The 20,836-nt window shown below is 39.4% G+C and overlaps 1 protein-coding gene across 5 annotated transcripts in view; it reads left to right on the forward strand.

Moving 5' to 3' along the window:
* Positions 1-20,836, forward strand: part of LOC306817322 (SH3 and multiple ankyrin repeat domains protein 1-like) — a 56,635-nt gene that overhangs the window by 20,085 nt on the left and 15,714 nt on the right. For 3 of the 5 annotated variants that reach the window (XM_079334105.1, XM_079334107.1, XM_079334108.1), the window contains 15 exons: positions 6,077-6,545; positions 11,279-11,482; positions 12,826-12,897; positions 12,989-13,097; positions 13,256-13,407; positions 14,321-14,488; positions 14,783-14,824; positions 15,453-15,569; positions 15,682-15,759; positions 15,928-15,994; positions 16,219-16,394; positions 16,561-16,691; positions 18,248-18,387; positions 18,827-18,934; positions 19,909-19,987. In XM_079334105.1, coding sequence (XP_079190231.1) covers positions 6,077-6,545; positions 11,279-11,482; positions 12,826-12,897; positions 12,989-13,097; positions 13,256-13,407; positions 14,321-14,488; positions 14,783-14,824; positions 15,453-15,569; positions 15,682-15,759; positions 15,928-15,994; positions 16,219-16,394; positions 16,561-16,691; positions 18,248-18,387; positions 18,827-18,934; positions 19,909-19,987 — 2,112 coding nt within the window. Of the gene's footprint in view, positions 1-5,941; positions 6,546-11,278; positions 11,483-12,825; positions 12,898-12,988; positions 13,098-13,255; positions 13,408-14,320; positions 14,489-14,782; positions 14,825-15,452; positions 15,570-15,681; positions 15,760-15,927; positions 15,995-16,218; positions 16,395-16,560; positions 16,692-18,247; positions 18,388-18,826; positions 18,935-19,908; positions 19,988-20,836 lie in introns of all 5 variants that reach the window. The other 2 variants (XM_079334106.1, XM_079334109.1) reach the window with 2 other exon arrangements.

The following is a 20,836-nucleotide window of genomic DNA, read 5'->3' on the forward strand; positions in this document are numbered from 1 at the left end:
GCACCATTCATATAAAAACTAAGTTCCCTTTTTCCCTCCCTGGTTTAGTGACTCATCCCATCCACCCTGTGTTGGAGCAGGTTTAGAGTCTTCTTGACTGTTTCTCGTGTCTGGCGGTATGAAAGAGGCTGAAGGTTGGAGACCCAGTGAAAGAGGAATATAGAGGACACAACTTGGCCGCTCCACTTTTGCAGGACGTAAAAGTGGGACAATCTGTTCCTTGGATGATCTCCAATTCTACTTTCTGGGGACCAATACACTGAAAATATATCTATACACACACTGTCCTACATAGGGAGTGTGTGAGTGACAGAGAGGAGGAGATGAACAGAGAGATTGACAAAAAGAGGGAATAACATTTTTGAACCCAAAGGTCTTTTCTATACATTTTCCAGAGACTTTAATCATTCATTTGAGAACAGCTAAAACAGAGAAAATATCCCTGCAGCACACATACAATATGTGATAGTAAGGTCTACACAAGAAAAATTGCTAGTTTCAGTAAAATATTCGGACAGACAATAAGTTTTAGTGAAGCAGGATTGAGAATTAGAATGATCTTGAATTATAAATCACAGGAAACTTGAATTTAACGCAATATTCAGCACATTCAAAATGTATGTTTAAAAGGAACCCCAAGAACTACAGCTACTACAAGAGCAATGAAGTCATACATGTAACTTTGCTTTGCAAATAGTGAGATGCACAGATATTATCTCAGAATAGACCAGTCCAATCAAAAAGAGAAGACACCAGTGACCTCTCTCTGCAAATCTGTCTATCCATCCAATGTGGTAGTTTTTGAGGCGCTCAAGGACAGTATCTCTGTCCTTGTTATCATGATTAATCAGTTCCTCATCCTCTATCTTACTTGTATTTCATTTCCTTTCCGGTTGTGGACCCAGATCTATCAAAATCTCTTCGAGTCTCCACATGACTTATAATCATTAGAAGCAAAGCTGCTGGATTGGCATCCCATGGGCAGGCCAACCAACTTGCCAACTTCTGAATTCTTCTGATGTCCATCTTTCTGCACTTAAATTGCATGACTGCTAAATCTTTCATCCAGGATTTGAGTCAGGAGGAGCGCATAAGATAAGGAAAAAGCAGCTGAATTCAAACATGTTGTCTTGGACTGATTAATTATCCTGAAAAAACACACACAAAAAAGAATACATTACACAATGCAGATGGATTATAGATGTTAAAGGATAGGACCTCCTAAAACAGCGGCCAGGTTGCCATTATAATAATTTCTTATGTTGTTGAGATCAGTCCTCCTGTTTAAACTGTATTTTTAAAATATAAGCTGAAACAATAATGCATCATGCATTTACAGTAGAAGTGAGTTTCATTTGTTTGCCGCAGTTTTAATGTTTAAGGAAACTTTGGAAACACCAAGTGATTCATCAGAAACTGAGAAGGGAATAAAATAACATTAAATTACACTTTTCAGTATGATCCAGTTAATGGTGTTGTTTTAGACATGACTCATTTAACATTTGATTAAATTATTAACAAGAAGTGAAAACTAATCTCGTCATACAAGTGAAGTTCGCCAACAGCAGTCGTTTGCCTTGTTTATGATAGGCTACGTCTTGTATCGCTTTTTATCATACATGCTGCCACTATCTAGGCAGTAAGTTAGTCCTTAACAGCAGGTTTGAGTGCCTTGAGTTTGTCTTCAGTAGACACTAGGTGTCTTCACAAGGGATATGAGGAAGTCCGACCACGGTAACTTTGGCCATTCAGTTGGAAATCTTGACCCACCGACTCGACTGTGATTACAGGTCAGGAAACCTCAGTCCATTGCTAAGGGTAAACTTGATACTGTAAGACAATTGGTTTTCTGCTGTCAAACAATTAAGATGATTTGGTAAGGCGTGCAGATGATTCATAACCTTCTGATGTGTATTGACTGCAAGCTACTACTAGCTAACTGTCTGCCACCAGTTGGGCTCCCCCTATCAAACATGTCATGACTTTGAACAAACACCAAAATAGACAGGGTTGATCCTACCTATCAGGCAGAAAAATAATAGACACCTTTGATATGCAAAATGTGGTCTCAATGTTTTTTTTAGGTTTTTTTTAATTATGTCAAATTCTCTGAAACTTGAATAAAACTGATTTCCATTATTCATTTACAGACTAGATAGATAGATAGATAGATACTTTATTGATCCCGAGGGAAATTCATCTTTGCAGCCAAAGATACATTTTATGCACTGTCCACTTAGATGTTTGTCACAGCTATGTGAATGCTCAAGCCATACAAACAGAAATGTTTGAACTGTAACAGCTACGATAGATACAGTAGGAGATATACACTTGAATCGTGGATCTTGCACACCTAAGATCAGTCACTTTCTTAGTTATCATGAGTTTGTCCTCCAGTTTCCAGTGGCGCCAAAATTGAAAACAGCCATCATTGAACACTAAGGAACTGAAACTTATTTGCAGTTCTATGTTTTTTTCTTGCAAGAAATAAAACAATTTGTAAAGCTTGTGAAGTGATGATGGGTTGATAATCAAATGAGCGTCAAATAGAGTAAAAATTGTGTTTTCTGCCTCTGACAGAAGGCAGAAAATAAAATTTCTGCCTCTCTTTTCTTCCAAAGAGAAAAATATGTCAGGCTTACTTGAAGAGATGATGGCCAGCACAAGGACAGGAGAGCCAAACGGCTGGGAAAGAGGAAGCTGACGATGTCTGAGTTATTGTTTTGACAGGGTGTAGGAGTTGAGTGACATGATGGGGAAGACTAGGACGAAACAAATTGAGACATCTGTGATGGTGGCGGAGAGCATTTGAGAAGAAGTGATTGGATATGCCATAGTCAGAATATGAAATCTAACAGCATTCCTTACCATGCCAAACTTTAAACCTCCTTTCATCTTGTCTTCATCTTATCAGTTCTGTTGATTTTGGCTTAGTTTTGCTCTCACTCTTATCCCTGCTCTCCACTAATCCCCCTTTTTCTCCCATTCTGATTACTCTGCTTTATGCAAACTACAACTCTCCCCATCCTCCCCTCTTGTGTATTCCCCTTTCACTTTTACATCCCAATTATTTGGCTCCTGTCTACCCAAAGCCCGTTCCTCCAGTTTCTTATCTTGCCTTGTGCAGACTCAATGTTGTTCAATATTTGATGAGACTGTTCATAAATCAACCTCCTCTGTTTTCTCCTGGGCTACTTGAATGATAGTGTTAATCTCCCAAACACACAGTTAACACACTGGTCTCTGTCAGCTTTTGATAAGAGCGGTTTTCAGTCAAAATAAGGCACACACATTTTAAGTTTATGGATCAAACTAATAACTGTAGACATTAGTAGGTCAAGTATTTTGATATTCTGTGAAATTACTGTTCAAATATATGCTGAATGTAGGTTTTCTTCTCTTGTGGCTATTTAAAGGTTTTGAGATTCTTATATTTACTGCTCGTTGGTTGAAAACTTTTCTATAAGCCCAAAAGCTGTTATGCTAAAATATTCTCAAATATTCTCATTTTGCCTTCCTCGAACGCGTTTGTTGTTAGATACCGCTGCAGATGCTCCAGACAAGCATCGGAAAAGGCATAGCTCGATGGTTGAATACTACTTCTTTTTTTTATTTTAATAGAATTTAATTACCAGCCCACATGCACATCAGCAGTGTAATTCAAATGAAACCAAGAGGCAGAACCTTTAACCATTGGGTTGAAAAAACGCTGTGGTCTCTGGTTGACACGATGAGGCAGTCATCCTCCTCCTCCAGTCAAAAGTGGCCACAATAAGCATCCCTGAGCTATGCTGCAAAACTGTTTGTTAAAAGTAGCAATCATATGTTGAAATCCACAGGATAAAAGCTAGTTAGCTTGTCTTCCTGTCTTTTCACCAAATCATAGAAAAGTATCAATAGAGCTTGATAAAGACTTGGTTCATTTAGAAGTGTCGAAAATGGTTTCAATATCAATAAATATTAACGATTCCCAGCTATCCCTCACTCCACCAAAGAGTCCAACACTGGCAGGTTTCTTCTTATAAAAGGTCTCTGTAAAGAAATCACAAACATTAAAACACTTGTTTTTTTCAAATGGACAATAATCAGAGGGAACGCAATCACTCACAAACCAGCAAGCCATAAAAACCTAAGAACAAATTGATGATCTCATGGTTTATCTCTTCTGCAAATGTTTCTGTTCTCTCTCTCTGACTACTAGTTAACTTCTTCACCTAAATCTTCATCTATTCATGTCAGTTACACACAACTGCAAAACACGCGTTGATGGTCACCAGTGGTAGTCATGAATTTGTTTATGCCTCACTAACACCATGTGTGCTAAGCATTTTATTGATAAGTTATTAACTCAATGCATACATGAATTAGTTTGTATAATGTTCCTAATTCCTGTTGTCATTGTCTCATTTGATATTTGAGTGCACTTCATCCATTCATTGAGTGTTCTGATATCCTTCTACTTTAAAAAATTATCAGAGCCCCAAACCACCAATATGACAGGGACAGATTCCCCACAATATTCACCATCATGAAGGCGGCTGTTGGCAATGATCCAGATCTGCATTATGGTAAAATCCCTGTAGCCACAGTTCGCCACGGAATAACCAGGGCAGAACAGATGGAGGCGCCAGTATGCCAAATCTGAAAAAAACAAACGGTGAAGCAATGAAACCGTCTTTTACGAAAACTCTACCCGAAAGCTCTTTTTGTGCAAGTTGTATTTTTTTTTTACTTTTTCTTGTAATTTCATACAAATTTTGCATTTACACTTTTGAAATCTAAACCACATTGTCATCTTCTGATATCAAGCTTTCCAGATAAAAGAACAAACACTACTCCAAAATATTAGGATACTTCAGTGAAATTGCGTTTGGCATATTCTCAAACATGGTCAGCAACTACACTCAAAATGAACGCCAGTATATGAAGGTTCAAGGTTCAAGGTTTACTTCATTGTCAATTCCAATATGAAAAATATGAAATAAAACGAGCTAAAAAGGATAAATAATATTTACAGAGTTCTTTGTTTATTTTCAGAGAGAGCACAAACAGTTCTTTAGAAGGAACTGACTGTGGTTGTATGTAGCAAGTAGGACTCAAAAATCAAAAGGTTAAATTCTTGATTATAGTTAGTTATAGTGATTGCGGTAAACTGAAAACCGACAATATCATATGATTTACAGATACTCCCACAGTTTTGTACTAAATGCGTGGAAGGGTAAGCAGGATTTGTTTTGATTAAATCCCTGTAGCTGTTTTGAATTGTCCACCTGGCTGGGCAACAATCAGAGCTTAACCCCCTTCTCTCTGGAATTATTCGAGTTACAAATTATTCGAGTTACAGCTGTGAGAGCTACACATAATTAGTGCCACAAGTTCATGCACATTTGTGGAGTTTGTCACAAGGTTATGTGGGAAAAGATGTCACATAACTGAACCTTGTCAACATTGTTAGGAAGGTGGCGCAACGAAAGATCAATCATATGACCCCATTAAAAAACAACACCTGCTTCATAATAAACATTAAAGAATAATATATAATCATGTGTGTGAGGGTTCTTTTAAGGGGCTCAGATTTAGCTGTTAGCCCTAGCATGACATACATCGCCTACATTATCATAAAGTAAGAATGATCTTGACCTCATGTGAAGCTAAATTGCATATCCAACTCACTCTCCTCTGCACAAAACCTGTGATGCAAATTCACACAGTTTATATATAGCCTGTCTTCCATCAGTCTGCTATTCCCCCATGCATTCCCAGTGGCTAAATGGAAAATGTGGACCAGCTCTGTGCTCATTCACACATGTGGACTTATTAGCACTGCCAGTGGCTGTTTTTTTCTGTTACTGCACATGTCTTTTTACACACTTTCAAATTTTACTCTGAAATAAGAGTCATATGACAAATGTTTACTCCCTTCTCTGCCTGTTTCCCACAGCATGTTTCTAAGGATGAGGCCAGTCTCATGGGATAGCCATGTTTTGTCTCCATGACAGCTATGTCACTCAGCCCTCTCTGCAGTGACCCCTACACAGAAAAGGATGCTTGGAAATAATGAGCACTTTTATCCCAGCCAGGATGACAAAGATGGGGAGGATGAGGAGGAGGAAGAGGAGCTGGGAGGTGAAAGCAGACAAGAGGAAGTTGGACGTGACACAGAGAATGGAGGGTTAGAGGATCCAGAGGAAGAGAAGGAAATGACAGGAGGAAGACAGTCCTGGGAAGGGAAAAGTGGCGAGGTTGTTAAACCAGCAGCCATTGTGGTTGGCCGACAGAGAGCAGAGCGCCCAATGAGGTCGGGCAATCTTGGCAACCGGGGTGTCGTGTACATGTCAAATCAAGCCCTGCTACATCACCAACAAGCCAATAAGCAACAGAATAATCTCATCTCAGGCAATCAGCAGCCTCATCACCCAGGCCTGAATGTGCTTCAGAAGAGACGAGCGCTCATGGAGCGCAGCATGACCACAATGGCTCCACTGGAGGACACTTTCCTGACCATGATGGTGTTCCGCATTGGTATCCCGGACATCAAACAAACAGTAGGTGCATGTTCTCAACAAAAGCACTTCAGCCAAAAGAACTTTTAATTTCATACATAAACAAAGATAACACTCGGTACCCAAGGGTTAAGAAGAAACAGGGATTGTTGATTCATTTCTGATCCATTGATTGAAGTCAAAATAAAGACTTCAATCAATCAATTTCTAATATAAAAAAGTCTGACTTTCAAAAAGGGCGCTGACTTTTGTCTTTCCAAATGTGGACGTAGTTGTAAACATGTCTCTGGTTTGCCTCAGACAAAGTAAAGGAAGTAGCTATAATTTGACGTCATTGTTGTCGCGTCACTGAAACATGCAGCTTACCAACCGCTGAGGATCAATAATAACGGTAAACAACGGCATTAATTTCATTGAAAATTTCCATAATATCGAGTTTATTTCCATGAAAACATTATATGTATGCATTACATTTGTATGAAATAAATGCATACAAAACATTGTATTTTACTGCGCACCACAATGCATGATGGTATATGTTGCTTGAATAGTAAAGACCACTTATCCACTACTTTTTAATACACTGAGTGGACTATATAGAGAATGACCACGCTCACTCAGAATTCGGACAGCACTACAAAATGGCTATTTTTGTGAATAGGGACGTAATAGAAAACATCCAGCACTTAGTGGCTGTTCTGCCTCTATTTTCGTTTCAAGACTTTTTCTTATTTAAGTTGAAAAGTGCACGTATGTTTGATTTAGTATGCTAAATCTTGCTGTTTGAATTCCTAAACTAAAAGAGCATCTTTGCTCTTCATCTGTTTCATATTAGTCCCATGGGAATTTCATGCATACATTTTTTACATTAGCCAAATAGTGAGCACAGCTGTGCTAGTACATCTCTTATTTCAAAGCATTTTCATTGAAGCCATCCCAAAAGCCCAGGGATAAGTCCCAAAGGGAAGCAGGAATAAATGCAGAGCTTGACTTGTGTTAAGTAGTCTTTGAGTGCAGAAAAATGCAGTCTACAACACCACGTTAGTATCAGCCTTAGGTCAGGTTTGGACATAATTAGTTTCCAAAACTCAAGGTAGTATCAATTCACACCTACAATAGCATATATCTGTACAGAGGCAGGAGGTGAGAATTGTCCAGCCCACACATACCATATCCAGGTGAGCATGGGGGCCACACTGTTACCGCTCTCCCCATCTTCCAGCTCCAGCTCCCTGAACATGCTGATTGTTCTACATGTCAGATAATCTGCCCTCAATATAACGGTAATTGCTAATTATCTAATAGGTTTTTAATGAGTTTTGGGAGAGCTGGGGAAGTGAGTGACACTGGAAAGGAAGGGATATGTTGAAGGCATCTGTGCTGTGCCGCGGTCTCAGCCACAGGCGTCATATTCAGCACTGCACAACACCAACAAACACTCCGCACCCCAAGTCTCACAGCTGAAATGATGTTGAGCTGAATAAAAAAGAAAAAAAGAGCAGGAACAAATGTGAGGAGCTGATTAAATGATTATAAAAAAGAGAGAGGGGAAATAGCTTTGCATATAGGGAGGAAACAAATAACACCACTGCAAAGTGAAGACCTAAAAAACTCCTGAGTAGGGTTGAGTCCTTCAAAAAAGATCTAAGAAAACTATGATTGTTAAAACCGTACAATGTGGAGAAATGTGTCACTGTTGTATACTGTAGACTTTTTTTTAGAAAGGAATTAGCCACTCAATCGTTCCCTCTGTTGCATACACAAACACACACACACACTTAAGATAAACATAAACTACACTGCACCAGCACACTCCCGTGAGGACACACACACACACACACACACACACACACACACACACACACACACACACACACATACTCTACAACTCACTCCTATGCGAGCGCATTCATGCACACGCCTTTCCCCATCCTGTGGTTTACCTCCCAGGAACTACCAAGACATTGCTACGGCAACGGGTGCCTGCCTTCACTAATGAACTGGTTGCCATGCCGATAGAGTGGGCTACACTATATAGTGTGTGGGGGGGTGCAGAGAGGAGCCGTGGAGGGTGGGGGCAGAGGGGATATGGAGTGTGCTGAGCTGTGCAGTTTTACTTACAGTTCCTTGAAATGGAACAATAGCATTGAGCATCTCGTGCAGACCGCTCATCCCTGTTTTTTAAGCCTAACATCCAGTCAGCGCTGTCCCCCCTCCAAGCTCCACACTTTAACAAGAAAAGGGCAAAGAAGGTAGTCTTTTGGTGAAATGCATGAAAATAGAATAATAGAGGAATTGGGCAGCTCACAAATCTCCATGAAATCTAGTTAGGCACAGCGCATTCATATAAAACACCCAAGGTATTTTTTCATTGTGGCCTGCAAGCCTCTGGTGTGTCACACATAGATGTACAGTAAGAGGCAAAGGAGCTTTTCTCTCACACTGGTTTGCTCTTTCTCATCTGGATTGTAGTGCAAATCTGACATTATGCATGCAGAGATCAAAGGCAAGATAACCAAAGTGAAATACTCATCCCATAAGGGAGGGTATAGAGAAAATGGAGTAGTGTGGAAGTACATGTGAGCTAGACCCTAGTTTTCTGATAGCACATGCTATGAGAACAGCATACAGTAAGTTATCTGATTTCTATGAATGTGGCAGAATATGAATTATTTAAAAGTTATGCATTCATATTCTGCGCACACCAGATTCTCGTGCATTTATCTTTCACCAAATTGATCTCAGAGCTCTCCATAATATTACAATTACATTTTCTTGAAACTGTGTGTACACGTTTGAAGAAAAAAAAAAAACGCTTATTCAAGATTACAATCAAATAATTTTTTTATTCCATTAAATGCTTATGTTTGAATGATCTTTGAAAAGCTTTCCAAAGACAGAGGTGTTAGAGGGAGATTTCTAAATTCCTTGAATACAAAAAACTTAAGTGCAGGTCGCCTAGGATCAGAGAAACAATGAAAAAGCAACTCCTTTTACAAATGTCAGCAATTATAAGTGTTTTGACTACACAGAGGACCCTTAGCACATATAAATATCTTGAACGTGAGCTTAAAGTTCCTATGAGGAACTATTGCTTTGTTGACTTTGGCGCCCCCCTTGTGGACCAAGTGGGATCATTTATTACTTGGTTTATCTCCCAGGACTGAGTCTGTAGGGTCAGTAACAACATATTGAATCCTTTTCATTTAAAATGTTAAATGTACAAATCATAATTACTCTTTGGTGTGGGAATAAGCTGCTGCATGCTGTTACTCTTGCTGTCTGAAGCCTACCCCGTGGCAGCTAGTTCAAGCATATAAAAGATTCATATAGAAATCATTAATCTCGTCTCTGATGATCTTTTTTGTATTTGAAGGTCAGAGGCATCATAATTCATTTGTCTGAATTAATCAAATCTGTTAGATAACCACCTTAAAAACTCCTCACTGGAGCTTTAAAGGCAGGGTAGGTAATTTCCTTCAGACACACTTTTTAAGATTATGGTTGAAATTGTTTTTATGTCTTCTGTCAGTACAAGACAATCAAGTCTCCCTGACATTCCTCCCTGCTCGCTCTCTACCCCATGCATGCACAAGTCCACACTCAAAGGATGAGCTGAAATCTGCTTCTGGACCAATGGCACTCATGCATGTAAGTGAGGGGCCTGGCTTTTGAGGGAGCACAAACCAGGTTGTTCCAAAGTTAGACTGAGATAAAGAATAAGTATTAATAAGTAAAAACTGACTTAGTGTCATGCCCTGGAAGTGTGTTGTTGCATTATACTTAAATATGCATAATATTTAAATTTTATTTAACTGTGTTCTCACACACAGCACTAAATACGTGTTATACAGTTGTGGCTACAAAAGCAATATGGCCCTTTACCCTTGAAGAAAGTAAATAAGCTGAGCTGCTGTATTAAACTAGCATACAGTAGATAAGCTATGAAAGCCAAAATTATTTTGAGATAAAATTTTAGCTACTCAGATGAAAATAAAAACATGTCACATTATAGTTCTGGTCAGTTTTTTAGTTTACCCAGTATCTAGGTTAGGGATGGTTGTGATGCTAAAAAATGTAAAAGGTCCAGCAGAAACATCTCATCCTCGTGACTTTGTGTGACTTTGTGTCTGTGAGAACAGTCCGTTCTGACAGACTTGCTTCAGTTTCAGCCCCTGTTTTAGTTGTGTTATAACAACCTTTTTTTTCTTTTTTTAAATTTTGCATGCTTAATTGTTCCTCATACTGAGAATGATGACTTACCAAATGTAGTTCTGCATTTTGTTTTTTTTTGCTCTGCAGTTCCCACTTCATGTAACCTTGGTCTCATGATGCTGTTTGGTTTGCTTACTAACTGAAAAAAATGTTTGTTTGTTGTTTCTTTACAAATTTAAAAATAAGAGGTTAAAAAAAGTTGACATCTACACATTTGAACTAATCTACGTCTTTAATCTCCTCCTCATCAATCTCTATTCTAAAATAGTCACTTAATTTTATTTTTATTTAGACCCACATTGAGACAGTTTTATCCTCATATAAGGTCAGATGATTCTTCTGAAACCACTTTGACACAGCAGACATTTCTTTTGAGGGGATCTCTGCTGCCATCTTCGGGATCTTTGCGGACTCAAACCATAACTTTCTTTTGCAGCTGTCTGATAAATTATTTACATCAGAGAAACACTTTATGTGTTTGTTATCCTTGTCTTTATTGACCTTCTATCTTTGAGGCTGCTGACCTCTACTCTGCGATGCTCTGTCTGTGTGTCTATCAGAGGTGTGTCCAGTTTGACCAGGACTGCACCGTTTGGAGTGCCAAACAACAGATCATCTGCTCGCTCAGCGAGTCGCTATGGGATGCCTACAACTACGGCCTCTTCCAGCCGGCTGGAGACGGACGGGACGCCAAGTTCCTGGAGGAGGAGAGGGCCCTGCGAGACTACTCGCAGACATTTGAGAAAGGAGTGCCTTACCTGGAAGTAAGGAGCTTTATAGTTGGGACATAGCCAGGACTCTCAATTTAATAAGGACAAGTCTAGTATCTTGGACTACTTTTATTAGATGCTTAAGCTGATGAGCATTAAATGTGAGTTATTTATGTAATTTTAATTTTCCATATGTCTTTCCTAGTAAGTGACAGTTCTGGCGATTATTTCTCTTAATGAAAATGTTTTTTTAGAGTCCACACTGCCATAGATAACACGCCTAATGTATTTATTTGTTGCTCTCAATGTTGAGAAAGTAAAATAATCATTGCTAAAGAATTTCTCAAAGAGAAGCAATCAATGTTTTCTCATAAATGATACATTCATGATCTACTGTCTGGACTTTGTTCACTCATCACTTTTTTTTGCTTTACTTCTGTTTTCTATTTACGGATTTCCTCTAAAAAATACGGCCTTGATAAAATCACCATATTGCACACAAAAAAATAGCCTAAAGCAAAGATCGCTTTAAAATCTGCTGTACATCTTTTGCAGCTTCTATAATAAAACAGTGTTTTATTTATTGTTTTTCCCTTACTCAACCCAGTAAAATAACTTTAAATACTGCAAACCTTGACAAAGATCAAATTCATACCATGATTTAATGGCATTCTCTTAATATGTAATATCTAAATAATATTGATTACTATAATGTTATGAAGTTTGCTGTGGGAGATGACGTCACGATCACTAAGTTTTCATGCTGTGCTAAGATTATGTCACAGCGCCCTCTGGTGATCCAACAACTGTGTATGTTGAGCTGGATGAGGCTGAAAAACTATAACGCTCAGGGTCTTGAACATGTCGATATGCTGATGAGGCCTTTTAATCAACTATGCTCCACAGCAGTGTGTATCTCACAGCTCTGTGAGTGCATTTAAAGCACAAGACACCAAGGCTATTTTTAATCACTTCATCGCTCAACAAGACCAGTTTTTGAACAACTCCATTTTGCTCTTGAGATGTTTCTTTATACTGGTTCTTCTAAATGAATTCCAGCACTTACTTATGTGCACATAGTGTTAATATAATGCAAGATGGGATACATAACAAGTATTTACTTCCTTTGTTCTTCACAGTCGCAATGCTAAAATCAAAAGATTTTATTATTTCTTTCAAAAATACAAGCAAGCTTTGCCGTAATAAAACAAAACAAAACTGAACTTCAACTTCATTCAACAGTTTTCACATTTGGACCGGTTATAAATCGGTACCTCATGGGAAATACAGATTTACAGCTTGTCATCTTTTTTCTGCCTCCAAATATTTTGATAAACTGAACTGTTCTGCTGGGTGATGAATCATAGTTTTCACACGTACCTCTTTCTGCTCCTCAGTTTAGGTACAAAACCAGAGTTTATAAACAGACAAATCTGGATGAGAAGGCTCTGTCCAAACTCAGCACCAAGGTATTTCACCTTTTTAAATTTCACATTGCTTCTAAGAAGTTTTTCTCTCTGCTCACTGACATCCTTTCCCTTCCTCCTTCGCCCCTTTCAGGCCAGTCTGAAGAAGTTTCTGGATTACATTCAGACTGGAACAATAGATAAAATTGCAAAAGTACTTGATAAAGGTCTTGATCCAAATTTTCATGATCCTGACAATGGAGGTGAGTTTGCGTCAACCTTTAGAATAATTAATTCATTGCTCTTGAAAACTTTTTTTTCAAAGCAGTGATGGTAGTAAAGTAAAGATTCTTTTGATTTTCACTTTTACCTCCTTTCTATCTGCCATCCTCTGTGAACCTTGCTTGCTTCTGCCGGTTAGAGACCCCACTCTCAGTGGCTGCACAGTCCGGCCTGTCGGTGGAGGGCATCAAGGTGCTGGTTCAGGGCGGCGCTCATTTGGACTTCAGAAGCAGAGACGGTTTGACAGCGGTGCACAAAGCTGTTCGGGCTCAAAATCACGCTGGGCTGCTAGTAAGGACCTTAAATCAAGGTCGCGTGCATGCTGTTCAGCACCATAATAAAGGAGGACAAACTGAAGGATCTTACTAAATCATATCAAATCAAAAGTGTCTTCTGTTGAAATTAAATACAATAACTGACATTGTAAATGCTGCTTACAAGCATTTGAATGTGGCTTAAATACTTCAGGTAAAACTGTTTGAGTTTTAAGAGCTGAATGAGCTGGCAGTGGACTTGCAAATTGTCAACCACATTTAAAAGATACTTCAAACTCTGACAATTGCCTAACATGACACACCTTTGTTAAAGAGATGGATAGATAGATGTTTTTTTTCTTTTCCAGCTTTAGCATGCAGTATAAAATCAGCTTTTAATAAATTAGCTAAAGTTGGAATCTGTGTCCTTGATTTAGACAAAGACATTTTTAATCCAGTTAAATAAGTGTCATTTTATCAACTCTATGATTCATATGATTAGCTGCAGCGTCGACTCGCAATATACCTCTTTGTTCTTTTCCTTCTTAGCGTTTGTGTTTTTATACTTGTTTATATAAATACATATTTATGCAGGGACAGAATATATACACCCACACATATTAGACAAAGAGAGCTATTATTTAGTCATTTGTGTTTTCATTTGCTTCAATTTGTGATAGTTACTGTTACAGTTTGTTTTTGTCAGCAAAGACTTCTTTTTTGTACACAAAGACATGAAGGATTGTAAGAGAGATAAGACAACTCCCTAATATTTGAATGAGACTTAACAAAGGATTTTTTACATCAACAGCAGTGAATCGTTGACATACAAATATTAAAAGCAAACAGGTAGATCTGTTGTGTGATTTATACATTTAAAGGTGAATAATGTCGATGTCAAGAATAGTCTCCTAAACTGCTCTGTTTATTTCTCAACCTTCTCCTGCCAGGCTCTCTTGTCCCTCGGAGCGTCTCCAAATTACAAAGACCGCTGTGGCCTGACCCCGCTGTACCACACTGTACTGACAGGGGGTGACACGTCCTGCTGCGAGACCCTGCTGTATTACAGGGCGAAGCTGGGGACGAGGGACGAAAATGGCTGGGACGAGTCCCATCAGGTACAGATGAATTCTTGAGTTGTTGAAATGAACTCAGAAATACAAAAACAAATCCATCTTTCTTTTAATTATCATCCTCATGGTTTCCTGTCATGTTTCCATGTGAAGCATCTCTTGTCCTCGTCTCCGTCCACGAAAATTAAGCAATGCACCATCACTTCCCTGTCTCATCTCATGTCATGAACCATCGCCCTCAGTCTCTCTCAGCAGTTTGTCACCTTCCTTCTTCTCTGCTTCTTCCTCACACGTCTCTCCATTTTCTCTGCTTCCTCCCCTCCTTGTCTCTCTCCATAGCACAGGGATGAAGAGGAGTTTGGAATGGAAGAAGTACATAAGGTACCCTTCATCCTACCATGGCATCACACCTACCAGCCTTTCAGAGGCAAAGGCACTGAGAAATGTGATATGATTATGATGTAGAAGTGAACATGTGTGTCATTTAACATGTACAAATGTGGCTCATCTCAGGCTGAGTCCATATAATCTCCTTCATACCGTAGATATGGGTGCATTGCCTACGATCTTTCTCTGTGACATTCTGTTAAATCTGTTTGTGCTATGAGCTGGTTGTCATGGTATTTTATTTTGGTTTTGCCATGCTGTGTGTTATCGTTCTTTATTTCGTACTTATCTTGTGATATTTTGGTCCCTGCAGAAGAATATGAGGAAACCTCTCAGGCTGCTGAAGGCTCATTTCAGTTACTTAAATGTGTGTTTTTCTTTTCACACCATGGTGCACTTTCATTTGCTCTGACCTGTTTTTGTAAGAGACGTTATGGCTCTAAATGTGAGTTTTAGACGTATTGTTTTCCTTTCTTTTGGGTGAAATTCTTTTTTGCAATATCTTTCCCCTTTCTGACAAATTTGATTGAACACAACAGTCCCAAATGAAATCCCTTTAACTTGATTCTCTTTTCTTATACTCACAATTTGTGGATATATCTATCACATGCTATATTAAAAGGCGTGCCAGAATGGTTTTGCCCAGCACTTGGAACATCTGCTGTTTTATGGGGCAGACACCTCCTCTCAAAATGCCTCAGGGAACACTGCTCTTCACATTTCTGCATTGTACAACAAGGCAAGTATGAAAACAGATCCTCAATATGTAATATATTCACCATGATCAGTCGATGCTTGATTTTCCAATGTGGTTGGTGTTAACCTCTACTCCCCCCTCTATGAATGATCAGGAAAGCTGTGTCCGCGTTCTTCTCTATAGGGGAGCAAATAAGGAGGCAAAGAACAAGCATGGTCAGACCCCTTTTCAGGTAAATCTTTAAGTACAGATCATTTTGCTGAATTCATTTTTTCCAGACTCAATTTGCCTGTTTTAATAAGCTTTCAACAACATTTTTTTTACAACAAGGTGTGAAAAATCATGATAGCACTAGCTAGAACAATAATCTCTCAATTTTTTTTTTTTTGTGTGTTCGCAGCTCGCTGTATTGTCTGGTCACTTTGAACTTGGGGAAATCATCAAAAACCACAAAGATTCTGACATAGGTAAGCTCTTGTGCCATACTGCCTCCTCTGTCTCCACCTTGCATTTTTTTATCTATGATTTATTTTTTTTAGCCCTTTCAATTTCCCTTCTTTCCCCCTAACAATCTTACCTAATTCCTCCCTCCATTTTATCCCGTCACATCAAACTACACCGCCTTCCTCACTTTCTCCACCGTCTGACTCATCAACCTCTGCCTCCTCACTCCTAATCCTCACACCACCAGTGCCCTTTTTGGAATCGCCAAAGTATGTTCCCAAGCGCAAAGAGAGCTCCCACACCCTGCCTCTCCCCTCACTTCATACTCACCCCCTCCTGCGCGCTAACAGTGATAACACCATGACCCAATCTGACCCCCTGGCCCAGCCCAACAAGACTGCAACCAATCCCAATCCAGTACAGGTACTAAGGAACCTTAGATGGATTCTAATCTGCTGAGCTTTGTAATATTAGATTAGCTTTCTTATGATATTGCACTGCTTGTTCTATTACATTGTCTTGTACTTACAATAATCTACAGGCTCAGTTTTGACTCTCTCTGTGGGACTCTGTGGGTGTTTTTCCAAAGGGCCAACGAAGAGCCTCCATAGGTATGAGAAGCTCCAGCAGCCCCAGAACTCGGACTCGCTCCCCGTCCAGAGGGAGAGGAGGGCAAAGTGACACAGAGGAGAGGCAACGACAGCCAAGAGGCAGACAAGGGTAAGGAGGCTGTGGCAAGTAGCCACACTGTGTGCATAAATGGGACTTTTAAAGATTCTAAATGTCCAAATGCCATCAACTGTACAGTATGCGATAAAATGGGAAAAAATGCATTGTGAGACAAGGTTAAACCATCAAAGTGCAAGACAGTGACAAACACAGAGGGAAAACAATAAAGACAGCCTGGCAGTAATCAGATGAAAGGGACAAAACAAAATAGCAAAAACATAATAAATAACACAGAAAAGAAAAAAGAAATGTGCTTAATTTGAAAGCTTTCAAGAAGGTGGCTGGTAAGAATGAGAGGTGTATATATGAATAGGATGGATGGGTAGGTTTGTGTCCATGGACTTGTGTGAAAGGTGATAGTTGTATGGGATGGGTGGGGATGAGGTTGAGGTTGAAGGTTTAACAGCTTATGTCGGGGTTTCAGATCGGAGTTTGACTTCAGATTGTGTTGTGGTCCCTAGACCACGAGCAGGTCCAGCCAGCTGTGTGTGTGTTTGTGGGGGGGTCATCAGACCCCTCAGGGGGGCACTGGTTGTCGTGTGCATATTGTTTTGGTTGTTAATGAAGTGTTTTCCTTATGTTTTTGCTCCTCACCTCTGACTGTTCACTGATGCAGAGGAGTACCGGTATGTCGAAAAGGTTAAATCTAGCTGGATGAGACGTGAAAAAGGCTGTTTGTGGCCCAGTTGCATAATAGGTACTTTTTGTAAATACAGCAATGTCATTTTATGAAGGGTTTGGATTGAGATTGTCAACCTGCAAAATAAAAGAGACGGCGGGGCTAATTATGACCTGAACAAGATGAAGAATGTGCTGGTTAACTATGCAAGAGCCCCAGACAATTAGGAAATATGCAAAACTTTTCAAGCATCTACAGCTATGCTAGCAGTTCTGAGATAAACGCTAACATCAGCATGCTAACATGCTTACAATAACAATTTTGACATGCTGATGTTTACTTGTTCGCCATCTTAATATGGCACATGTGTGAGCTTAAATATCACAAGAAACAGCTGAGGCTGACAGGAATTAAATTAATTTTGCAGGTTCAGGGTACCGGACTCTTTTGTTCTCTTAAAAAAAAAAAAAAAAGATCCCCAAAAAATCTAAGGTATGACAACATGTATATACTATATGACAAATGTGTTTTATAATCTATTTGAAAATGAGTGATCCTGAAATAGAAGCTTGACATGCTTTGCATTACCTCTTATTCCTTATATACTTAATGACATTTTGTTAACACAATAATATCTGACATACTAACTCCCAACAGATTTAACTTTAGACTATCACTGCAGCACAGAATTGAGGCACACCCTTTCTAAAGGACTTACAATATGTATTACATGCTAGACACTGTCAATACAAAAATAGCAGCAGGCGTTTGTTCTCTTGGTATGACTTGTCAGTGTGACTCAAAAGCCAACATTTTCTGATGGAGCCTGTCAAGCTGTATGTTGTCTCACTTTGTTTGACTTGTTTCCCACAGTGTGCAACACTCATCTTATCTCTCTCTCGCTCTCTCCCTGTCATTCCCTCTGCAGTGCAACCTCAGCAGGCAGCGGCGGAGGTCAGATGAAGCGTATGTACAGTGCCGTGCCAGGGCGGGTTTATATGGCCACTCGTGCTCACTCTGCTACTGGAGACAGAGAGCTCTCGCTGAGCAAAGGAGACAAAGTCAAAGGTGAGACGGAGTTAAATGGTAAAATATGGAGACTTGAGAAAACTCTGCAGTTTGAACACTTGACCTGAAAATGTGTTATAGAGATTGGAAACTTTAAAGAGATGAAAACATAAACTCATCTCAACTGCAGATAAACTGATGTAGTGTCTGCAGTAAGAAAAATACAACCTCCTGTATCTAAAATATCAACAGAAAAGGTGTTTGTGTAAGGGGGGATTCAAACAAGAGAAATGAGAAGCATAGCTCAGTTTCTCCCAGTGCTCAGAGGGTTGGACAATGGTTTTATATGAAAGGTAAGCAAAGAATGTAGAGAGAGAGACGTATACAAATGCTGTGTAAGAGTTTGTGTCACTGTATTTCAAAAGAATACGAAACAATAATCATCTATGTATGTTTTCTGATGTGCATCTGTTTCTGTTGGTTTCTCTGTCTGTCTCAGTGTTAAGTGTAGGAGAGGGGGGATACTGGGAGGGAACAGTGAAAGGTCGTACCGGATGGTTTCCTTCAGACTGCGTGGAAGAGGTGGCAGGTGTCAATAACCGAACAGGTAAGTCAACATGAGTTAAAGCTTCAGCTTATAATTATTTTTAAAGCTCCTGTGAGGAATTGGTGGTTCCTGTTGATTTTGGTGCCCAATGTAGAAAAACCAAACCAATTATTTTCTACTGATTTTGTCCCGTACATGCGTAAATAGTGTTTTAACCAACCAAAAATCTTCATCCTCCTTCAGCCAGCTGTTAATGACTTCCTCTGACACCTACCCTCTAGCAGCTATTTCAGGCATTAACAACAACATATAGAAGTTATCAGTGAAGTCACTGATGGTCTTATTTGCTTTAATAGGTCATATTAAGGAATAAGTATTCATTTCAGTGTGTTTCATAACCAGGTAAAATCTTCTCTAAGTAACTTTAAATTGCTGTTTTGTCCATGTGAAATATAAATCTGTTTTCAGGGTGTGTTGATCAACGTGTTAATAGTAGTGCATTATCATCCTCACAAGTCTTGTGCTTGAAATAGTTTTTCCCTATTTATTTATTTTTTCAAATAATTTTATAATAATAATAATAATACATTTTATGAAATGATTTTTAAAATGATTGATATCGATATGACTTACATTAAGTTGAAGATGTCAGGAGTTGGTATGGTAAGTCACAATCATCACAAGAAAGCGCACATAGAGTGGAAAAATGCACACTGAAAAATGGGTGACATACTCCCTCAGGCTGGAATTATCCTTTAAGTCACTGTAACACACAACACATGTCACATTCATGTTTACCAGTAAGCCCTCCTGCAGAAAAGAGTTGCACATGTAAAGCGCTTTACTCTTTTTTTCTCACTGCTCACACAGTAAGAAAACCATATGTTATGTACCAGACAGGAAAAAAACAAGGTGTTAACATATTTCATTCATTTGCGTGTTGTGCTGAAGTCACAACACTCGGGCAAAAAAAAGACAGAGAAGGTGTCATGACGGAAGATGAATTTAAATTGAGCATATGTGGTGCTTTGCAGAAACGCGAAGTGAGAAAGCCAAGAGGAAGCTTTTCCGTAACGTCACTGTCGGAGCGTACGACGGCACTGATGGGCCCAGGTAAGAAGAGTCGCCATAATCCATATTACCTTATAACCTTTAAATCGTGCTGTAATCCAAGTCTGCTGTCTTTAAAGAACAAAATAAACTGCATTTTGAAATTGCTGAGAAAGCATCGCGTATATTCTGCCCAATGATGTGTCAAACTGCCCATGACTTCTCATCCAATGTATGATGAGACAGACCTCAGGAAATAGGAAATATTTTGGTGAAATCTTATCAGCTGCAGCCTCTGATATAGCTCTCCCTCACATGAGTGTGGGCAGCAACCGAGCTGCAAAGAAACACTGTGAGGCCAGTCAGAGTGATTGACTGGTACAGTAGACACGCTTGTTTGTGAGTTGTCTGTGTTTGTGCTCTATTGTTTCACCTATTGGGCCTCCGTGTCTCCCTTTGTGCAGTATGTGTCTGTTTTCGGCTGATTCTGAACACTGCTTGTTCTCTATTGTTTTTTGCTGTGAACACGTTGGCGCTGAAGAGCTGCCATGTCATTTTCAGCTATGCCCCTTTTTGGCTCCACCATACAAGCGCACTTGTCATTTTGATACCTCAATCAACATGGCTCTCTCTCCTCTCTTGTGTCTTGTTTACTCCGAACACAATAATGTTATAATGAAAGGTAGAGCAGGGCTCTTCTCCTCCTCCATGGTATATGTCTGAGGTGGCAGCTCAGCCATGGGCAGCTGCAACCGAGTATTACGGAGCTGTGCATGTTTGCTTGAGAGTTAGAGTGGATGTAAAAAAGCCTGTGTGTCTTTATACATCATCCTGCTGATGAGTCATAAGGAGGCTGAAACATCAAGCGCTGGTTAGGTCCTCCAGCTAGATAGAGGGACCTACCAGTCGCCA

The sequence above is a fragment of the Symphodus melops genome (genome assembly GCF_947650265.1).
Source record: "Symphodus melops genome assembly, chromosome: 21".
Taxonomy (NCBI): domain Eukaryota; kingdom Metazoa; phylum Chordata; class Actinopteri; order Labriformes; family Labridae; genus Symphodus; species Symphodus melops.